At 39.3% G+C, this 20,472-nt stretch overlaps 1 protein-coding gene across 10 annotated transcripts in view; it reads right to left on the bottom strand.

Annotated features, from left to right (window-relative positions):
* The window catches only part of RASA3 (RAS p21 protein activator 3), a 179,732-nt gene that overhangs the window by 11,015 nt on the left and 148,245 nt on the right, over positions 1-20,472 (bottom strand). For all 10 annotated transcript variants that reach the window (XR_008746778.1, XR_008746777.1, XM_055801498.1 and 7 more), the window contains 11 exons: positions 16,394-16,473; positions 12,254-12,358; positions 11,593-11,749; positions 10,602-10,750; positions 8,532-8,646; positions 7,573-7,647; positions 6,938-7,061; positions 5,664-5,770; positions 4,977-5,054; positions 3,952-4,029; positions 3,344-3,417 (listed from right to left, as the gene is read on the bottom strand). Coding sequence is in view for 8 of the 10 variants with exons in the window: in XM_055801498.1 (XP_055657473.1) it covers positions 3,344-3,417; positions 3,952-4,029; positions 4,977-5,054; positions 5,664-5,770; positions 6,938-7,061; positions 7,573-7,647; positions 8,532-8,646; positions 10,602-10,750; positions 11,593-11,749; positions 12,254-12,358; positions 16,394-16,473 (1,142 nt within the window). In the remaining 2 variants the exon portion in view is untranslated. The remainder of the gene's footprint in view (positions 1-3,343; positions 3,418-3,951; positions 4,030-4,976; positions 5,055-5,663; positions 5,771-6,937; positions 7,062-7,572; positions 7,648-8,531; positions 8,647-10,601; positions 10,751-11,592; positions 11,750-12,253; positions 12,359-16,393; positions 16,474-20,472) is intronic.

The raw sequence follows: 20,472 nt of genomic DNA, 5'->3' as shown, positions 1-20,472 counted from the left end.
GTACTGCTCTGCTAAGCTTGACCTGTTAACTCTACAAGCTTTTTTTGTTATTTTTTTAAAAGCTGTGAGAAAGCTCAAAAGATGTGGAGTATGTTTAATAATTAAAAGGCAGGTGCAAGGCCTCTGGAACAGGGACTGTACCCTTACATGCTTTAGTCACTCTCAAGCTCTACAAAAAAAATCACGATGTTTCACAGCTCCATTTGCAATTGCACATTGATGCTGCAAGTTGGAAATGCAATTTCAATGACATACAAAGCAATGTGACCAGTGAAAGCTAGAGTTCCCATGCCTCCCTTTTTTGGCAGAGGAGGGACATTCAGTGAGTTGTCAGTTTTAATTAATTTCAAACTTGAATTAGCTTACAAGAAATTGCAATGCATCCACCACTTCCTAAGCACTAATCAATCCAAAAGCTTCAAAGTGACTTTGGAAAGCCTAGTGACTTCATACTGCTCAGCATCACTTTTTTGGGGAAAAAAATGTGATGCATATGCAGTAGAGAGGTGATAACTGCTACTCTACACATTAACTGTTGTGCAAATACAGAAGTGTACAATGGAGTGAGTAAAAACTACTTACTATAAAGTAGTTTTTATCAAGTAGGAAGGCAATATACAGCACAAAGAGCACACAGAGAGAACAGCTTATTATTTGGCTGAAGATTTTCCATAGCAGAGCTAAAAATGCTTAGAACAGCTAATACTGTTTCTTGCCTCTGACATACTCAGTCAGAAACAACTACACTGCATCCAATCGAATGGCAGGTCTGTTTAAAGCCTGAACAAAACCCCAAGTTCCTTCAGAATTTAACTGTTTTGTAACCAGCTGGGCTGGTGCCTGCTGCCCATGCAAAGTTGTGTGGGCAAAAGCTGACAAGGACTGTATACAGCAACAGATTTTTTTAAAACCAGTTACATAGCCACACACCTCTCATTCTTAAAATGGTCAGATAGTTTCTGTCTCAGTCCTTATTCTTGGATTACTTGAGAAATATTTAATAAAATCATATGATTCATGTCATCACCAGGCCCACTGGCAGCAGCCTTTGTATTTCAAGGTTAAGGCAAATTTCAAGGGAAGAGCAGATATCCTTGGGCTGGGTAATATGCTCTTCTTCTCTTCCTTCTTATGCCAACACTTAAAAGGTGACTTAAAACTGCAAACTCCTAAGAGCCTCCCTCTGAAAAATGCAAACTCCACAATGCAGAGCTAAGAGCACATTTCTAATTAAATTCTTCATAACTGACATAGCCAAGAGAAGAATGTGCTTTTATTTCTCACAGATAGGCGACAAGCATTCAAATCCACAAAATTTATAAGGTCAATTTAAGTGATTTCTTTGTTTCTAACATTCACAGAATGTATGAGATCAGAGCAAACAGAAGCACAAGGGGGGGAAAAAGACAGTCTAAGATGAAACCCATTTCAGGGCTAGGTGTTTGGACACACGATTTCTTCTCATGTTTATGGGTAGATCCAAGTTTGGACCTCCTGTAGCCTTCCTCAGAAGCACTAGCATGCCCCTTTCACCTACAAAAATGGCAGGACTAGTTCTCCTTTTAATTCTCTTCCTTTTGGAAAGAACCAGGCAGACATCTGTTAAGCAGCGGTGGCATGACCAGTGCCAGCAAACCCAAGTGCCAGTGACTAATCTTTGGTACTGCACGTTCATTCAAAAGTACATACACTATTAGCTTTCCATCTAGATACTCTTAATAGGAGCAAAGATAGATTAAAAAGACAAAAGTAAACAAAAATATTACAAAGGCAAACAAAAACCCCACTAACCAGCCACTCAGTTTGGATAAAAATCAAACCAAAGGCTGTGAAAATTCCCACCCATTCCCCATGATATAACATGGCAATAATGCAAAATGTCAGAAAAAATAGACAGCTGAAGGCCACTCCTTAATCTTGAGAACAATTTACATGGATGCTACTGAAGAAGTGCCCAGAAAATGCATGGCCACTTCTTACTTCCAGTGAGTTCACTGGGATCTATATGCTGAATATTAAACAAATCTCAGTGCTTCTTGGAGCCTCTGCCTACAGATGAAAGTCCTTTATTCTCTATTTACAGCAGGTTTTTGTTTTAAGGAAGAAAAAAAAAGTTCGTCATCATCAAGAAATGGGTAACAAAATGTTCTCTGACGGGTTTACACAGGCGTTTCAGGGTTGTTAAACAGAGTACTTCCTCCACAAAGTTAAGTCAGACAAGTCTAATGCTGCGAAGGAAGGACATGCTGTCAGCCAGTAGCTACAGCAAAGCACCAACTGCCCCTACCATCTTACCTGCATGAACTATTACCATCAACTTTCTTTACTGTTAGTTTAAGAGTCCTTACAACAGCAGCCACAGGCCGAGCAAGAAAAGACAGAAAAAAATCAGACAGGAGCAAAAGAAAGACAGAGGCAGAAAAAAATAACGTTTTAGAGTTAGAGGGAAAATGTTACAAACTATACATTTATTTTCAAAAATAAAAGAATGATAAATGTACAGAATTAAAATAGACAAACTTGCTTCTAGGGACAGACAGTCATCAGAGAAGTGAGGTGTACTGCAGAGGTTAAATGAAAGGGGTAGTCATGATGTCATCAAAATTCTAATTTTTGCATGACGTAGAGCTACCATGAAAGCTTGCTTTCAAGCAGCAGTTCAGCTTACTGAGCTCTGACAGGAAGAATTTGGATTTCTACTTTCTTCCTCCCAGCTCAAAGAAGCTGCTTCCACAGTGCACTTAAATGATCTTAACAACTCAGTTTTGTAACACCAAAAGTGTCAACAATTAGTATCTAAAACTAATACAGCATATGGAACATGCTTCCAAGAAACAGGAAAGGTACTAAAACTGGAAAACTGTTCCAAGTGCATCACAAATTTTCCTTGAAACGGACATGATAATCACTAGCATATGGATCTTACAGGGCAGCAAAAGCAAATTCCATTGGCAGGCTTTGCCCTTACTAAGATATTCAGTATCTGCCTTCACAGCAGAATCTTACAGCTTTTGTTCACTGGAGCTCAGGAAAAAAAAAAATCAATTTGATTTAATACAATGCTGATTTAAATTAATTTTGCCGTAGCTGTGCTAATTAAGTTCTACAAGCTTCTTTTTCCCCCACTTATTTCAAAACATACTTATATCAAGATGCTTAAATCAAATGAAAAGATGTTAAATTCAGCTATGACAGCCACAAAGAGTAGAAACTGCAACTCAAGAATCCTCCTGCATTCTTCTCTGAACGCATGGATGGGATAGGGGTGGTGGAAATAAAGCTAGCTGCATTAGAATGGTAGCAAGCATAGAAGTAGAGGGGTTTGTTGCACATGCATGCTTACCCTTCTTTAAGCAATATAGGTTGCTCTATGCTCTTGTGATCTCTCCTTCCCGAAGATGAAATTAAATCTAGAAACTAAAAGGTGAACAAGAAGCAGAGGTAAAAATGACAGGACTGGACTGCCCAAATTAAAATTTTTAACATTTGTACAACACAGAGCTACAAGAAAGCATGGTAAGAGTAGTTAAACAGAAGGTAATGGCAGAAGCCTGAGGAACTAAAAATAGCACAAATGCTCTTAAGCAGAAAAACTGCAGATGACCAACACTTCTTGTGCTTCTCCTTTGTTTAATGTATCTTTCACTTCCTTTTGGACTAAGCAATTTTTGTCACAGGTCTGCAGCATCCTATGAAGCATGCACATGTCTCAAGCTCTAAGCAGCAGCTTGTTAATCCAAGCTAATTATTAAGTAGAAGTAGATCCAAAGAAATTCTACTACTGACATGCACATAACTTGATAAAACTTTCTTAATATTACAGTTATCAGAAGTCTGCTTTTTCCAGCACATGCTTCCTGGTTTACAGACAGTATGTATTACATTCTAAGATTCCAAGCATCAGCTTCACAACACAGCAGGATTTTCAGAAGAGTCACATGCATTACTCACATTTTTTACTGCATCGGCATATTTCTGCTCATTAAAATAGTCATAGAAAGTAGCCATGTAGGATTCCTTGAAATTGGCCTGAAATACAAAGTCAAAATCATGCATATTATAATCCAGTTTATACAGAAAATATTATTGTAAACAGCAGTAGGCCATGAAGCAAGCCACCGCAGATAAAAGGGTGTTTTTTTTTCTGGGCAGAGGTAAAATAAGCAAAGCACTACTTTCATGTTGTACAGCACACATTCAGTAGTACTGAATTTTTATTTCGGAAAGGTAGTAGAATGCATTTCAATGTTCAGTTACCACAGTTAATAATGCATTCTTCCAAAGGTTCAGACTTCTGCTTTGACTTTTAATCTTGGTCCTAAAAGAAGCTGACAAAACGTGTGAGAGAAGGAATTCTATTGTCTTGAAGGATTTGTGGTACAGATTAATCTCCAGTTGCCTGTGTGAATCCTAGCCAGACCACCAGTGACCCCAAATTATCACCAGATACAGCAGTGTGGTGCCTTAGGTACACAAGTTTTATTTCAATCAAACATCCAGTGCGTGGGCATCTAGATCTAATCTCACCACTGACTGGCAGAAAACTGAACTGGTATTAAAAGACAAGCATAGCCCATCCCCTTACTGGGAGATTCTTCTCAGCTGAGCTTTAAAACATTGAGACAGTCTGTAAAGCCCGGCAGAGCTGCTATCATATATCAGAGGCAAGCAGAGAACTTCACGGGTTTTCCTGATCACAGTCTTTCTTCCAGAAGAAAGGAACGAAAAGACCTGGAACAGACTTCTAGGTTGGTCACACAATTTTGCTTTACCGAAATCTAGTTCGGATTAAGGCAGATTTAGTTCTCCTGTAAGCATGAGAGGCTTATAATCAAAGCAAACATAACCAGTTTTGCATAAGCCTGGTGCAACTCAAGCATTTTAAAGGCTTAATTACAATCAGTAATAAAGATTTATAAAAAAATCCCACAACCACTTTCCTAAATTAAGCCTTTAAATGAAAATGGCATACTTACAGATTTAGATTTTGATAGACTGCCTAAAGTTTGAATGGTTTTAGAGATAAGTGTCAAAGTTCGAGAAGTCTGCGGATCCTAGGAAAGAGAACAATATTATATAGACTAGCAATTTAAAATAATGAATAGAGTAAGGTAAACTAAATTTTTTCTTTAAAGTAACATAAAAGTAGGAAAGACCCAATAAAACACTACAGGAAAAAAAAAAATTTAAAGGTTTTTGACTCTTAAGCCATCATGCTTCACAGCTACCCTACTGCTCTCCAGAGAACCAAGGGCAATCACTTGCAGAACAAAACCAGAGATTTCCATCTTGAAGACTGTCCGGATCCTCCCCACTCCCAATAAGAACAACTACTAAAAGTCTTGGATAGTTGCTTAACACCCAAAACATTTCTAGCATTGCTGACAATCAATCCAGCATTAATGTCATGTGGCAAAAATGAAGCAGTGACCATCTTTTCCACAGCATCTTAGATCATCTGCCTTGTTTGTCCTTAAATTTCACTGTTCCTCCCACACACAGTCATTCAACATATGTTTATATCCAAGATAGACACAGCAGATCTTCTAACTAACAAAGGTACTCCTAAAGGCTATTAAAAGAATTGAAGAAAGAACCTTGATAGACGAGACTATGGTGACAAAACCATATACGTAGCTAGAAAAAAGCGATACAGTACTTACTGGATGGTGTGGTGTAAGCTGAAAGAGGTTGGGAGAAAGAATGGCAGGGGCAAAGAATCTCAGGAAAATAAAGCTGCTGACAGCTGTATACCTCACATCTAGGTCACCTATTAAAAAAAAAAAAAAAAGAAAAAAGACCTCTACTCAGCATTTCACCAAACCTTGTTAAAAACCGTCTGAAATTATTAAATGCCTTCAGAAAGCTAACTCAAGCATGTACTGAAAATGTATATATTTGCGAGTTACAGGATTAACTGATAATGCAGGATTTGGAACCAGAGATCAGCCAGCATAAACCAAGGAAATGTCAATGACAGCCTTTTAAAGAAGTGAATTCATAACACAGGCTACAAGGAGAACATCATTCACTTTTCTACCACACTGGGAATTTCATGCAAACATCTACTATTCCATCTATGCAAGTAAAGTATGATGAATAATTTACATGGTTTATGAAATGTTCAGCACAGAGGCCAGCTCTCAGTTATCTAGTTATAGCCCTGAGCACAAGTGCTGTACAGACTCTTAATATATCTATGCCAGTTGGCAGTTACAGGAAATAGAATTTTTTATTTTTTTTACATAAAATAAAGAGAATAACAGCACAGTCAATGGCTTTCTGCTTAAGCTTCTCTACTGTGAAGTAACTGTTCAAAAGCTGAACTTGTATTACTCGCTCTAAAACTTCCTTATTGTAATATGCTTCCCTTCAAGAAAATATACAGGTTGCTTGTTTTGCTCAATTCCCGGTTTATATTGCCTGCTTATTCTCACAGATCCAAAACAACTTTTGGGAAAGTTGTTTTCAGGAAGAACTATCTCTTGACATACAGAAAAACTCGGCATCACACGGGCCTCCTCGGGCAATGAGCTTGCAATAACTCCAGTAACTTACAGACTGGCCTTTATTACAGGTAAAGTATGAGCAGAAAATGATTCAGCTGCATGGAGCCTTCAGAATGAGCCATTACAAAAACCTGAACATTTGAAAACCGAGTATGCTTTGCAAATATTGAAACCATAAATATATACAATCATAACACTCTTAAAATACTGTTTTCCTCTGAAAGATGTTTAAAGAAAACTCATACAATACATGTTCTTTATGGAATGAATAACCAAGGAAAAACCAGCATTAATACACACTCCAAATGGCGTTTTGGATATGCTACTGTTCAATTACTACATACATCATGGACTGTGCAGACTGCTAGACAACACCTACACTTAAAAGCTATTAGTGATGTAAAACAAAACACTATCTAGAAACTCACCTTGAAAACGTTTGGCAGCTGATTCTCTCAATGAAAAGAAAATATCGCACATCACTGTAGGGCAGCTGACACCCGATTTTGTAATTACAGCAAAAATGCGATCAACATATTGTCTCAGATTCTCCTAAAAAATGCAATAATAACGACAAAATTAGTATAATTTTCTGCTGTGGAAAGTGGTACTATTCCTGGTTTTATTCACGGCCTGTGGCATCAATAAAAGATTCTCACTTTCAACATGATATACTTGCAAAACAATCTCACACTATACTCTCTTTGGCAAATGCACAGATTCAAGTACAAGAGTAAAAATATTCCTATCAAAACCAAACATCAAGTGATACGGCTGTATGGCACAGCATTCCTTTTTGCAGCACCATTTTCTATGTCACCATTAGGTCCACAGGCTAAGTTATCCTCATCCTCAGGGGTCGGGGGAGAGGTGATTAATATTATACATTATTATATTAAGCATAATGTAAAGCCGTTGTAAAATAATTACAACAGTTTGCGGTGTTAAGAAAGCTTTCAATGTATTCTAATGAATGACAAAATTATTTGCAATGTCAAACTGAGGACCTCAGTTAAACTTGATAGTGTAAACAGATATTGTATCTTCCAAATCTAATGCATACCCTGTTATTTTCCAGGTTTTCACCATCTTTTAATTTCACAGGATCAATTTCACAAGGTTTATGGCCCTGGCAGATCTAGAAAAAAAATACAGTGAACAATACATTAGTTTACCTTCAAGCAGAAAGAGTTTTGCAAAAAGCATAATTTGTTAAGTTTTTTGAGGTAGAAGGCAAAAGCCAACTTTATAAATCATATTTTCCTCTTTTGACAAAGCATCAAAGGTGAATTACGTTGCTGGTTTGGTTTTTTTTTTCCCAAAAAGTAGCACTAATTTGCTCTACTCTTTCCTTCAACTGAAATGAAGAGCCGTCCTTTAGATTCTCCCAAACAAGGCTGTTCAAGAAAAGTCCTATTTTGCTAAACCAGTAAACTTTGAAAGTATATCTGTATTCTTTAAAAACTTGCCATTTTCTTATGAAACATTAAAACAACAGCTAAAGAAACTGTCAAACCATTTAAAGGAAGTCTGTGGTCTGAAAGTAGTGCCCAATTACTGCACTAAAATACCCACACCCACCATTCTGGACTGGATAGATAATAAACCATTGTGACAATACATGCTTCACATTCACAGTTATCTAAAAACAATTTTATTCCTTTATACCCACTGGATTAAATGTATTACTTATAGCTTCCCAGCAACTTTCTGCTGTATATATTCTTTACTCATTTAAGTTATTACTTATTTCTCAAAACCAATAAATGTTAGGTTTTTTAAAACAGAATAATTTAGTGAAATAAATGGAAACTTTCCTTTTCTTTTCATACAATCCAACTATTTCCGAATTGCGTGACTCAGCTGTGGCTAAACTAACACACAGGACTTTAATGTAGAAACAGGCTCCTAAGCATTATTCCTACAAAGTCATCTTTAAATGGGAAGGAATAAACAGTATCCGTTCCCTGAAGGCCTTCTACAATGACATTTTATCAAATAATCAGTCTAAACTGCTCTTACCTCATCTATAATTGGCTTTAGTGTAACTTGCAGATAATGCATCCCTGCCAGTTTCATTGTCTCGTCAATGCACTTGGAAGTTAATGAGTTTCCTCTGAAAATGGTGTTTGGATCTCTGGAAGTGAACAATTTTCCGTAATTTAGTCTCTTTGTAATGAACTGCTAATATATGGAAATAAACGAAGCAGTGAAAGGTGACAAAAATCTGGGTTTGAATGCACAAGCAAAAACTCTCTTTGACACCAGCCTGCCATGAACTGCAGTCACATAGCATTTAGTGGCCTTCCACAAAAGCAGTAGTCACGGTAAATCCAGGACTACACGTTTTCTTCTTTGTGTTAGCACAGTCTGCTCAGTGTACCATCCAAACAGACAGCAACATGCAGGCTCAAATCAAAGAGGTTTACAATGTAAAAGGGGGGGGAAATGTGCCTGTTTTCACGTGCTATTGAACAGCATTGAGTAAGCGAAGGAGGCAGTGATTTTAGTCTCACAACAACACTGGACATCACACGTGACCTACTATCTTCTACAGAATAAGTACTTGTAAGCTGGGAGGGAGATGAAAACACGAGGTCCAATGACATAGCAATCTTTTTTAAGCGACTTACAGCACTGTCCTGTGATAACAGTGCAGATCCCAATTCTACCCTGAGTACTGTGTGGATAGCTGACGCCATGCAGACTCTCACGTTTTTCTGAAAAGCCACTTGCACAGAATTCTTCTTGTACTAGACATATGGCCACTGTAATTCCTTAAGCTTTAGCTAGCTGCACTATTGTGTGTACTTTTTCTTTTTAGTATTACTTGCATTTTGAGAATGCAAGTAATTCCATATTAATCTTGTACCTGCAATTCCCTGTATAGTAATTACCGTTATGCAGATAGGTACCTAATCAACAATGTCATCTACAACCCTTATGATCAAAACCTGTGCTTACTGACAGCAGATCAAACTTGGATATGAAGTTATTTGCTTGTTCTTGTACACACAAGAATGTCTTTTCTGTTGTTTATAGCTTACTACAGTTTTACCTGTTTACAAGCAGCGAATAACAGGATGAATTCCTTTGCTGGTTTTATCATTTTGTTTCACAAAAAAGTAAGCTCACTGCCTGTTACAAATGCCAGAAAGCCCTGAAAACAAACACCATCTTTGCTGTTTTATCACAGAAACATGACTGACTAGGGAGCAGCAAATTTCCTCACACTGCAGCAACCAACCTGTTTTATGCAACCTGCAACACAGAGAAAATACACCTGCCTACAGGAAGGAAAACACTCTATCCCTCTCTCTGAAAAAAGCCACCCCACACAAAGACTTTATTTTGTGCTGAGGAAGCTGTTACTTTGGAGTCAGTATCTGTCACTCCCCTTCACTCCCAATTGTCTCTTCTACTGTCAGTCAAGAGCAAGACTACATAGCCACAAGGTTTGTGGCAACAAATGTTCTTTAGGACCTGCCTGGCATGAATAATACATCTCACACTACTAAACTGCCAGGCCACCAATAAGTCAAAAAAGGGACTTTTAAGAAGTGACTGGGGGAAAAAAAAAAATGTTTTCTGCCATCCACTGCCAGATCCAATCCCATCTTTGTTCCTCAGCCCTCTAACTGGAAAGATTAGGCACACAGCTTGCCTTAAATATTCATGATTAGGAAGAAACTTGCTTTCTGTTTTGAACAAATTCAACAAACGCTTCTATTCAGCACTAGATGATTTATTAGCACACTATAAAGCTGAAATGATTTCATACGAACAGTTGAAGGTGATGCAGGATCAAATATAATTAAGACTGAGAAGACTGAAAATCCCTCCTTTCAGACCTTACAATAGTCTTGCAAGTGTATTCAACAAAACATGGGAATTCCTCCTAAAATTAAACTCGCCAGAACAGAGCAGTGAAATGCATTTATAAAGAACTCTGCCACTCAGCTGGCAGGAACAGGAACAACTCCACCACTGCCTTTTGAAATTACATATAATTCCAGAAATTGAGTGGAGGATCCCAACACTAGCCAATGCAGAGTAGGTATGTTTGATAGAAATTTCTTTTTTGGTACTTACTGAGTTCTCTTCACTTCAGCATTCGCAATGGCACTTATGAAAGGCACAATTCTGCCATAGTGTAAGAAAAGCCTGACAAGAGGTATGGCTGCTTCCTGTTTTTCTCTGCAAACTTCACCTAAAATGTGTGCAGCTGATGCTGAAACAGGCTGAACAGTGGAAACAAATAAAAACTTAGAGATCTTTCCAGAACATGCATCCTTTCTTTCTCTTCCCATTAGCTCCTTAATGCAGAACCCCACACAACAGTTGCAATGGCCAGTTACCCAAATATGCCTGCACATAACATGGGTGGGTGTTACGTTCCAGTTCTTGTTGGCTGTAAGTTCTGATCGCAAGAGGGCAGCAATTTAAAAACTATCACAGTTCAGTCCCCTGCCCCGGCCCTCCCCCCGTTTTATAATAGCTGTCTTTTCACTGAGTGTCACTGTTGCCCGGGAAGCAAGTGAAGAGGAAGAACTCAAACCCTTCTCAATTTCAAGCCACAGTAAGTACAGAACCCAGTGCTTGTACTGAAAAAATGAAAGCACTGTTACAAGTGCTAAAAGTATGTATAATGGCACACATGGTTCAACCCTTTGACGTTTCAGGAGGAATTCTTGATTTGGGTTTGTTTTTGGTTTTTTGAATTATGCAAGTAAACCTATTATTCCTCTCCAGTAAAGGAAAAAACAATTGATCAAACTGAAGTTTACTTTGCATTTTCACATGTAAAATTAGAAAGCCACGGAGAATAGGCTGCTGCCAAAACCACTGGTTCCTGGGTGTGCCTTCACCCACCATACTGCATGCAGATAAAGATCTTCTCTGCAAGGACTGAAAACAAGCACCAGGGATATGCAGAGCTTAACAAAGCCCTCAAGTCTGAAAAGGAAGAAACTGAAGTCTCTGGTAATTACACAACCACTGTGCCAGCAAGATAGTGACAAATATTTAGAGACCCCTGTGAGGATGATCTGCAGGTAAACAACAATTAGGGCAAGCAAATTACCTCCACATCTGCAGATTTTAGCAGGATGTCTCTAAGTGGACTGTAATAGTCTGAGGAAAAAACATGGTCCTCTGTGTAAACCACGTTTAATCTTAAGGAACCAAGGTCATCAGGTTTCAATGACTTGTTACCATTATCTCTGGGCTGCAGGAAATACCTGATATGCAAAAAATAAGACAGAAAGTTTGTGATGAAACACAACATTATCTCAAGCTACACATAAACATATAATAAATGTACAGATACATGCAATACTTTATATATACATGTATTGAATTATTGAGAGTTCTGAATCAGGCTTTTAATTAAGTTTGCCAGTCTATTTTGCACCATCTGCAACATGGGAAGTTCTGATCATAAAGATTTATGTAGCTATGATTAAAAACCCACACACTAAAACTACAGCACTGCTGATGAACTGCAGTAAATATCATAAAGCCAATGTATTAAAACTCCCACATGCAATACAGAGGCAGACTGAAATCTCTAATCACATTATCAAAACTTCTTGTTCTTACATTTGCTAAGATTACTTTGGCTTGCTTACAAAAACAGATACAAATTAAATCCATTTAAACTTTATCACATAGCAGTAATTACTCTTAAGTCTTCAAGCAGACATATGTTTCTACTTATTCTCCAAAAGAAAAATGTCAAATACCATGCTTCGTAAGAACTAGACTGTCGGAGAAATTTCAAAGGGAGTCTCAGTTCTCCTAGAAACTCGTCTCCAAACTTCAAGTTACTAGCATTCCAAAGATCAACTCTGTAATAAAAACAAATAATTTAAAAAGGTTAATAATAAATAAAAAATTAAAACCAAATAATCCCAACCTTGTTTTCAATTTGTTTGTTTTTTCCCCTCAAGGCTGGGAGTTAAAAAGTCTTGAAACTGTACAACAGTGGTTTCCAAACAGTAAAGAGACAACCTTACCTTAGATTTCTGGATCCTTGCAACTTGCCTCCATGAAACATCAGTGGGGAAAATAAAAAATAAAATCACCTAAACTACCTTTCCCTAATCCGTACTGTTTCCATGGTCCATATTGGTAAAGATTCACGACTGCTTGGCTATCCCAGAAAATGGAAAAGTACAGGTAAAATGCATACCAGGGGAAAAAATGCAGAGATACTGAAGGACCCCATACTGTCAGTCCCAGTCTAATTTGGGATTACTAGCAGCTAAGCAGCAGCTTTACAGAGTTAGGCTGAACGCCTGCTCAGTCCCTCCCAGTGCTGCAGCTCCTGGGAAGATTCACCGTGTCAGGCCTACAAATTTCTTGCACCTAAACTACTCCTGTACAGGTACTCAAAACCTTAGGACAGCTCTACCACTCCATGTAATCTGTGTATTGACTGATGCCTACACAATTTCTGGCACTCAGTCCTTCATGTTTGGGAAGTTCTGGTATGTATTTCTAGATGATACTTTCTTCCTTTTCACATGCTCTTTAACATTAGGATGTAAACCAACTGCACTGAGATTCAAAGCAGAAGTACTGGTGTCTAACCTGGCATTTGTAGATAAACGCTACAACACCCATCTTGAAGCAAGGGTTTCAAACTCCAAGGTAGTTGTTTCTGTATATATTTTGAGGTTTCCCCCGAGAGGCATTTTTATTTTAAAACAAGCTCAGCTGAGAATTTTGCAGCTAAGTGATAGTCAGAATGCACCTTAAACCTTTTGGGGGGGGGGGGGGGGGGGAAGATATATAGGACACAGGTTTTCAAATAATAGGTTTTCAAATAATGAAGATTTTTAGAAGAGCAACTTGAATTTGGAGAAGGCGCAAAGCCATCCTACCATGGACATACGTACACAGCCTTCCTAGTCTCAAGCAAGTCACACTAGGCTTGTCAAGGAATGGATGTTGATAGTCCTGTTAAAGGTTTATCCTACCTTATGCAAGCGCAGAGGATGTCACTGTTAAGTCCTCTGAGCCTTGCAACAGTGTCTTATGCATCAAGTTTCATACACTAGATATACCATCAGATCACACTGCATGCCTGCTGGGTAAAGTTCTTCAAACTGATATTTTGACAGTATTTCTGCAGGGCAAGAATTCCCCAAAAGGAAAAAACTCTGAAAAGCCAGCCTCCTCTCTCCCTTACCAATATCTGGTTGGCTACTATCTTGCCAACTAATTCAGATAGCTAACAGCAGCTTCAGGAGGAGAAGAATCCTTTGAGAAATTTATTTATACATAGTCAAACTTACCATTTACCAAATATTTACAAGCAATTTTTTTTCTATTTTATCCAAATTCTTTCAAGATGCCCACTATCAATAACTCCTCCAAACATGCAGCCAAAGGGTGTTCCCCAACAGCAACTTAAGTTACAGGAAAAAACAGTGCAAAGGACCTGTAGGAGAGGAACTAACTACCCAAGGTAGATCTCACACTACACAGTAAACAAAGCATGCATGCAAATTCTGAAATTATTGTTTTGTGCGCTTGGAGTACAAATCATAAGCAGAATTTTAAAAATCATAATACACAAACCTCAGGGACTAGAAGATTACCATTTCCTGAGCTTTTTAAAAGGCAAAGTTATGGCAAGTGTTATTCTGAAACCAGTCAGACTGTAGTCACAGAAAGAAAGAAACAGCAGAGAGGGGGAGGAGAAACAATGAATGCACCAGAACATCTGGTCCCTAAGTGTTGATATGCCCTGCCTGCAACTTCCTACACCCACTCAGAAAGAGAAACTTTCATAGCTTTAGAGAGAAACCATGAGAGACTAAGTCTCCTCTTTACCCTGTGGAATGGTATTTTTCTCAGGAGAGAAAAAGAAAACAAACCCCAAAACCCATAAATTGTATGATCCGTCCAGAGGGCACGGGGGCAATCTAACTGACTAAACCGACTGGAGGAAGTGAGCGGGGGTGGAAGGGGAACCTGAGATGGAAACAAAAACACTCTGTCCTATAGGGGACAAAACCTCTGAGCAGAGTTTGCCCAACCAAGACTAACACTTGATCTGCTTTTGTCTATTATTTAGAGTGCTTAATCTTTTCCCAACTATTTTGTAAGCCTCCTCACAAATTATTCAACTTTACCACACTGCAATGTGTTGGTTTTAAGGAATGAAAGACTTTGCTGAAGCTCAGTTCCACATACATTATCATTGCCGTCCAGAATTTGTTCAGAAACTATACTTGGGAAGTAAAATAACCGTATAATTTCATTTAGTCCAGCAGTACAAAATAAGCATCAACTAAAATATTAAGCAATGTGTAACCACTGCCCACCAACATCTATGGTCCCCTTTCAGATTGTTCACAAAACAATCACAGTATCCTAGCTTTCATTTAAAATCAGTTCATGGCTGGGCATTACGCATACAAAGACTAGACTGGGACTCCACAGACACTGTTCAGTTGCCCATTCCATCACATACATTCCATGGGATATGGGACATGTTACTTCATACCTGCCTACACCATGCAAAGTTTTGCAGAAATCTAGTCTGGCCCTGGGACTAGGTCATCTGCTGTGCTGCAACACTGACACCACCACAGCAGACTAGCATTGAACCTGGGTCTTTGTTTTCCCTCCTACAAATTAGCCATGGGTTGCCCTTAAACCAGCTACCTTTGCTCTGCCTGATGCAGATGTTCTCAGGGAAACAGAGTACAGCTCACATCTCTCTCACATATGAATAGTTTTCCTTTCCTGTCTCACAGCGCCACGGCAAACACAAATTCATTAACAGTCTTGTAGTGCTGTGATACTACACTAACAGGCTATGTGAACCAGCAGTTGACCATCAAATTAGAACAGCCCTCATCCATTCATTCATAAACACAGATGCACCTTGCTTGCTGGGAATATTGTTCCCACTTCCTGGTCTCTCCTCCTTTCCTTACAGACCAGGGAATGTTTCGGGAGGTGAGTTCTCACTGCCTCTCTAATGGCAGGAAGAATCTGGGGAGGAAGGGGTTGCCACCATTCTCCCTCAACTTTTCTTCCTCCAAATCCTAGCATAAAGGAAAGGGAAATTTCTCACCACCTGATGCAGATACAGCAGTTTTCAGCTACAGTGCATCCAGATCACCAGATGGCTTACTTCAGTCTCTGAGTTTCAATGTATGTGATGGTATGACGCATGTGATACCTTTAGGTTTTGCACCTCCTTCTGTTTCCTATCCACTCCTTCTATTCATCTGTCCCTACAGACACTGTTGACAGACCTCAGCAGGTTTCCGAAAGTACTCTGTGGGTGGCAGGGGGTGAGGTTGGTTTGTTTTTGAAATCAGAGTTGCTTCTTTCCTGTGCAATGGATTTCATATTTATCATACCCAGTCTTGCAAGAAGAGGTTAAAGTCTGGCAGGCAAAAGAGAAGAGAAACTACTCTGCTGCAGAAAAACTCTGAGTTCAAGAGTTTCCTTTCAGGGAAGAAGGACCTTATATGGGTTGCTAAAATTAAGTGATAAAATAAAACACACTAACTGAGAGCATCACAGAGTTTCTGGGCAAACTTGGGAAACTGAGGTGGGGAGGAAAGGGGAGCCCAGACATAAAAGGCTGCACTTAATGACAAACGCACATTAGTATACACACAGTGTATATAGGATACGAAGGAAAATAATAAGGACCTCTCCCACAGCAGAACCATCATATGTAGTCAGACACGATCTACAGAACAGTGGAGGTAAATGAACACACCAATATAATGACAAAGACTCATTCTGATTTATGAACAGTAAAACCATGCTTGCCACTTTGAACACTGAGTCTACTACAAAGTTACACAACTTTGGAAGACAGCTTGCTAGTACAAAGTGTTTTGTATTACCTAATCTCCATTTTGTCAACTTCATCAACATCTTCAATATCAAAATGAGATTTCTTGTTGTAGCTACTGGGTCTTGTAACCTAATAAAAAGGAGGAAACTTTTAACAACTTGATCTGATACAAAAGCATTCCAATGTACAAAGCTGTGGAAGATCACAGCCTTTTACTATTAGCAGTGACTTCAGCCCTGATTCTGAAAACATTCATGCATGTGAATAAACGTGTTGATTAAACAGATTCCTGACTATACAAAAGTGGTGGTTACACAATCATACACAAGAGTAACTACATACTCCATATTTTCTTTCAGAGAAAGGACATCTTTAATATTACTACAGTACTTTCAGTTTACATTAACAAGAAAAAAATCATGGAAAGGAGTATCACTTTTATAATCCATCTAGGGAAATAAAAGGGCAATTAATAATTGGGTTTTAAATACAGCTGTACAACAGATGCCCTGAGGCACCCTGAAGCAGGGGGTGGGGAACCAAAACCACCCTTAAGAACATTTTACAGTGGATCCAATTAAAATTGGCATGTTCTGCCTGTCTTGATATCCTGCCCATGCCCATACAAAAAATACTAAGCAGATCAATTGTCCAAGAGATGCTATCCTATGGTACACATATCAAAACACAGAACCAGGGGCACAGTTCACCAGTCATATTTACAAGACTGATAAATAGCAAGGCATGGACAGAAAATAATGGGAAGATAGCTGTAAGTGTAAAGCATTACAGCAAAAAAAGGTTTTGTACAAACATTTCTTAAAATTTATTTTCTAGCATGATTTTAAAAATACTTTGATGGTTTTATTTTTGTACAGTGTATCAGAAACTTGAGAAAAAGGTTACCCCACCCAGCTGAAACCACATCAGGAACTGATCAAATGCAAGTATGTATGATGTGTGGGTTCAGCTCTTGGTTGCACACAGAAGCTGAACTTTACTGTAGGTTTATATATGCTTGTGGCTTAATACTTCCCACTCACAGAAACTGGCTTTTATTGTAAACTTGACTTCTCGGTTGTATATTGTACGTCAGATGCAGATGGTACAAACAAGGGAGGCGAAGATAACAGCTGCACAAGTGGAGAGGAATCAGAAAAGAATCTTCTAATATGGGATAAAGAGCCTTCTGTGTTTGTGTATGTCTAAGGCAGGCACCATTTTCAAGGCAACACATAAAACTAACAGGTACTAGCAGCACTGGAGACAAAACCCTCCAGACTAACCGAATCAAATGCACCTGTAAGCCTAAGAGCATGGCAGGTTTAAATACAGCCCACAACTTCTGTAGCTCAACACAAATTTTCTCACTCTACCCTTGCAACAGTCTTCAGTGTGGCTTCAAGAAATTAAGCTACATAACTGAAAACATTTTCTACTACCGTTGTGAAGCTAATGGTGTAATTTTTAATAAGGAAGCAAACTTTTAAGTATTTTATTATATGTAACACAAGTTATTGAAATTATAGCATAGGTGTAACTTATGACACATACCTTTTAAGTAACACTTTCCTGAGAAGTTTTGCTGGAGTTTGCATGCACGAGGTCTCTCTGTTCACCTGTATGACTGCTTAGTGTGCAGATTAATACAGCTCAAGAGTGGTATTCCTAAAAAGATGGCTTATGAAGTCCATCCATTCCAAGGATGGAACTGTAGATGAGGGAGCTCCCAGTCCACAGTGCTGAACAGCTGCCACATACCATTTTACAAAAAAGTGGGCACAACTCTGCTGTGCTGTCCCTTTCTTTAGGCAAAGCTGGCAAGCCGTTTATCAGCTCATTATTTTTCAGCACATGCCAGTTTGCAAACAGGTCCCCAGCATTACCATCTTCAGCTCCCATAAGGTGGCCGTTTCCCTGTAGCTGCATACAGAACTCCAAGCCCCCACACCACACTGCAGCTGGAATGGTGGTGAAAATGGCTCCTAACCATTCAGGTACAAGTTTCCCTCATAGCATCCCTTAAATAAGCCCTTAGATCTCCCAAACTAATGATAAACTATTCTCCATTTCGAAAATTAAATCTGTGATTTTTTTGTTGTAGAAAGGAAAGCACCCATTCACTGCCTTTTACAGATCAGCTTCTTCCTTGGAGGCATGGCCAATCGCTGTGCTAGCAGAGTGCAGGAAAGCTGATGAAGCTGTTTGGAAGCAGTAAGTGACATTGCTGTCAACAGCATGAATCTGCAGCTCCACAGGAGTAAGAGCAGTCTGTCAGCATGCACCAGCCACAGGTCTGCCCATGTCTCATTAGTGAATGTATCTCCCAGTCATAAAAGTTCTACTGAACCTTGCTCCTTGGAGGCATTTGGCCTGATATGTACTAACTACTCTCAGAATGACATAAATCTGTGATGGCTCTGTCTGCACCAAGGGTATGTTTATGTTTCAGAGTTCTGGCTGATTCAGGTATTTCCCAAGCTCTACTCTTAACCACACAGAAAACATTGTGCTCTGAGTTAGCATAACAACTGGGGCATGGGCTTGAGTTCAGGTTTTGCTTCCGCTGAGATACTTGCATGCAACCCACCTCTCATCATAAAGGCAAGCTAAGCAAGCCTCCAGCCCCCTCCACGATTCCAGCTGGAAGATGCTTTCTATTTCTCTCCTTCAACTCCCAGCATGGCACCACCTGGCAAGTTCAGTGTTTAAATAACAAATGTTTGCTATTTCTGCAGTACACAGAAGGCTAAGAAATCAGACAGGTGAAGTTTTACGGTTTACAGTCTGAATTCCTGGATTACATTCTCATTAAAAAGCTCTCACTGAAAGATACCTCCAGAACTGACTATGTTAAGAATAAGGAAGCCCATTTTAGTTTATTTACATACAGCATCACTCTTGTGTCACTGCCAAAGGCTGCAGCTCTGGGTCAGGTAATGGACTGAAATCCTGGGCAGCCCTGAGTAAACACACTGACACCTTGATGCAGTTTCACCATTCAGTACCATGGGATCTCTCCCTCACCAACGATGGCCATGCAGCACCTCCACAGAGTCTCATGGAGTCAGGCAAGGAGGCTCAAAGGCTCACTACTACCTAAAGTTAACACTGCAAGGAAGTTATATCCTAGGAAGAGACATGCTGGGTTAGCAGAGGAAAGATTACCTTAGCTATCCTGGCCAAACCTCAGGGTTTCCACCCCTTTGGGCAGTGAGAAAGTGCTCCTGCCAGTAAAGAACTTGCAACATCTGTTCCTCAAAATCCAAATATATGACATAAACAAGAGCACATTTCTGTTGATATGAGAGACTTTAGATTAGTTGGTACAACTATCAGCTTCTAGGCAAAGAGACGGTCATTTGTAGATGAAGGTGGAAGACAGCAATAAGCCCCACACTGGCACTGCCAAGAACGGTATGTGCACTTCAGATCCGCACCGTGCAACAGCACTTGTATGGCTCCTCTCTAGCCAGCTCTCCTTCCAGATGTGGCTGCCTGTGCCCCTGAACTGATTCAAGAAACCACACCCCAGGTGCCACCCCTATGCCAGCAACAATTTCTAATGCAAATGTGACCCGAATGATGCAAGCTGTACGAGCAGAAAGGGCTTTTTGATGATATGCCAACTGCACTGTACTACTCTGGCTTTTCATCAACTCTTGTTATGCCAGATACGTTCTTGAGGTGTCTCTTGAAATAGAACAGTTAAGCATAGACTGGGACTAAGAGAAAAAGAAAAGAGAAAGATACACATACTTCAGAAGGCAGAATGAAAAGTTTCAAGAGGTATCCAAATTGTGAACACATGCACATATGTGTATGGACACACCACAATTACAGCTAGTCTTGCCAGAAGGAACCAAAATAAGCACCTTCATAAAAGTTATACTTTGTCTTAACTGGACTTGTTGAAAATGCTCTGTATTAAATAAAGCTGTAGAGCTTTCACCCACTTGGAGGAAAGGCACTGGTGTTGCAGCAGACTGGCAGACAGCCAGAATATCCAGTTTTAAGTGTATTTTTCCTCTACATTCCTAGGAGATAACCTTCCTCCCATTGACTGGGAAGACAGGGTGGAGCAGCTATGAAAACACAGGCTAAAAAAAAAAGAACAATTTTGGGTTG

Source organism: Falco peregrinus, chromosome 4 (assembly GCF_023634155.1).
Source record: "Falco peregrinus isolate bFalPer1 chromosome 4, bFalPer1.pri, whole genome shotgun sequence".
NCBI lineage: Eukaryota > Metazoa > Chordata > Aves > Falconiformes > Falconidae > Falco > Falco peregrinus.
The sequence above is the reverse complement of the archived record's forward strand: the minus strand, read 5'-3'. Positions and strand labels throughout refer to the sequence as shown.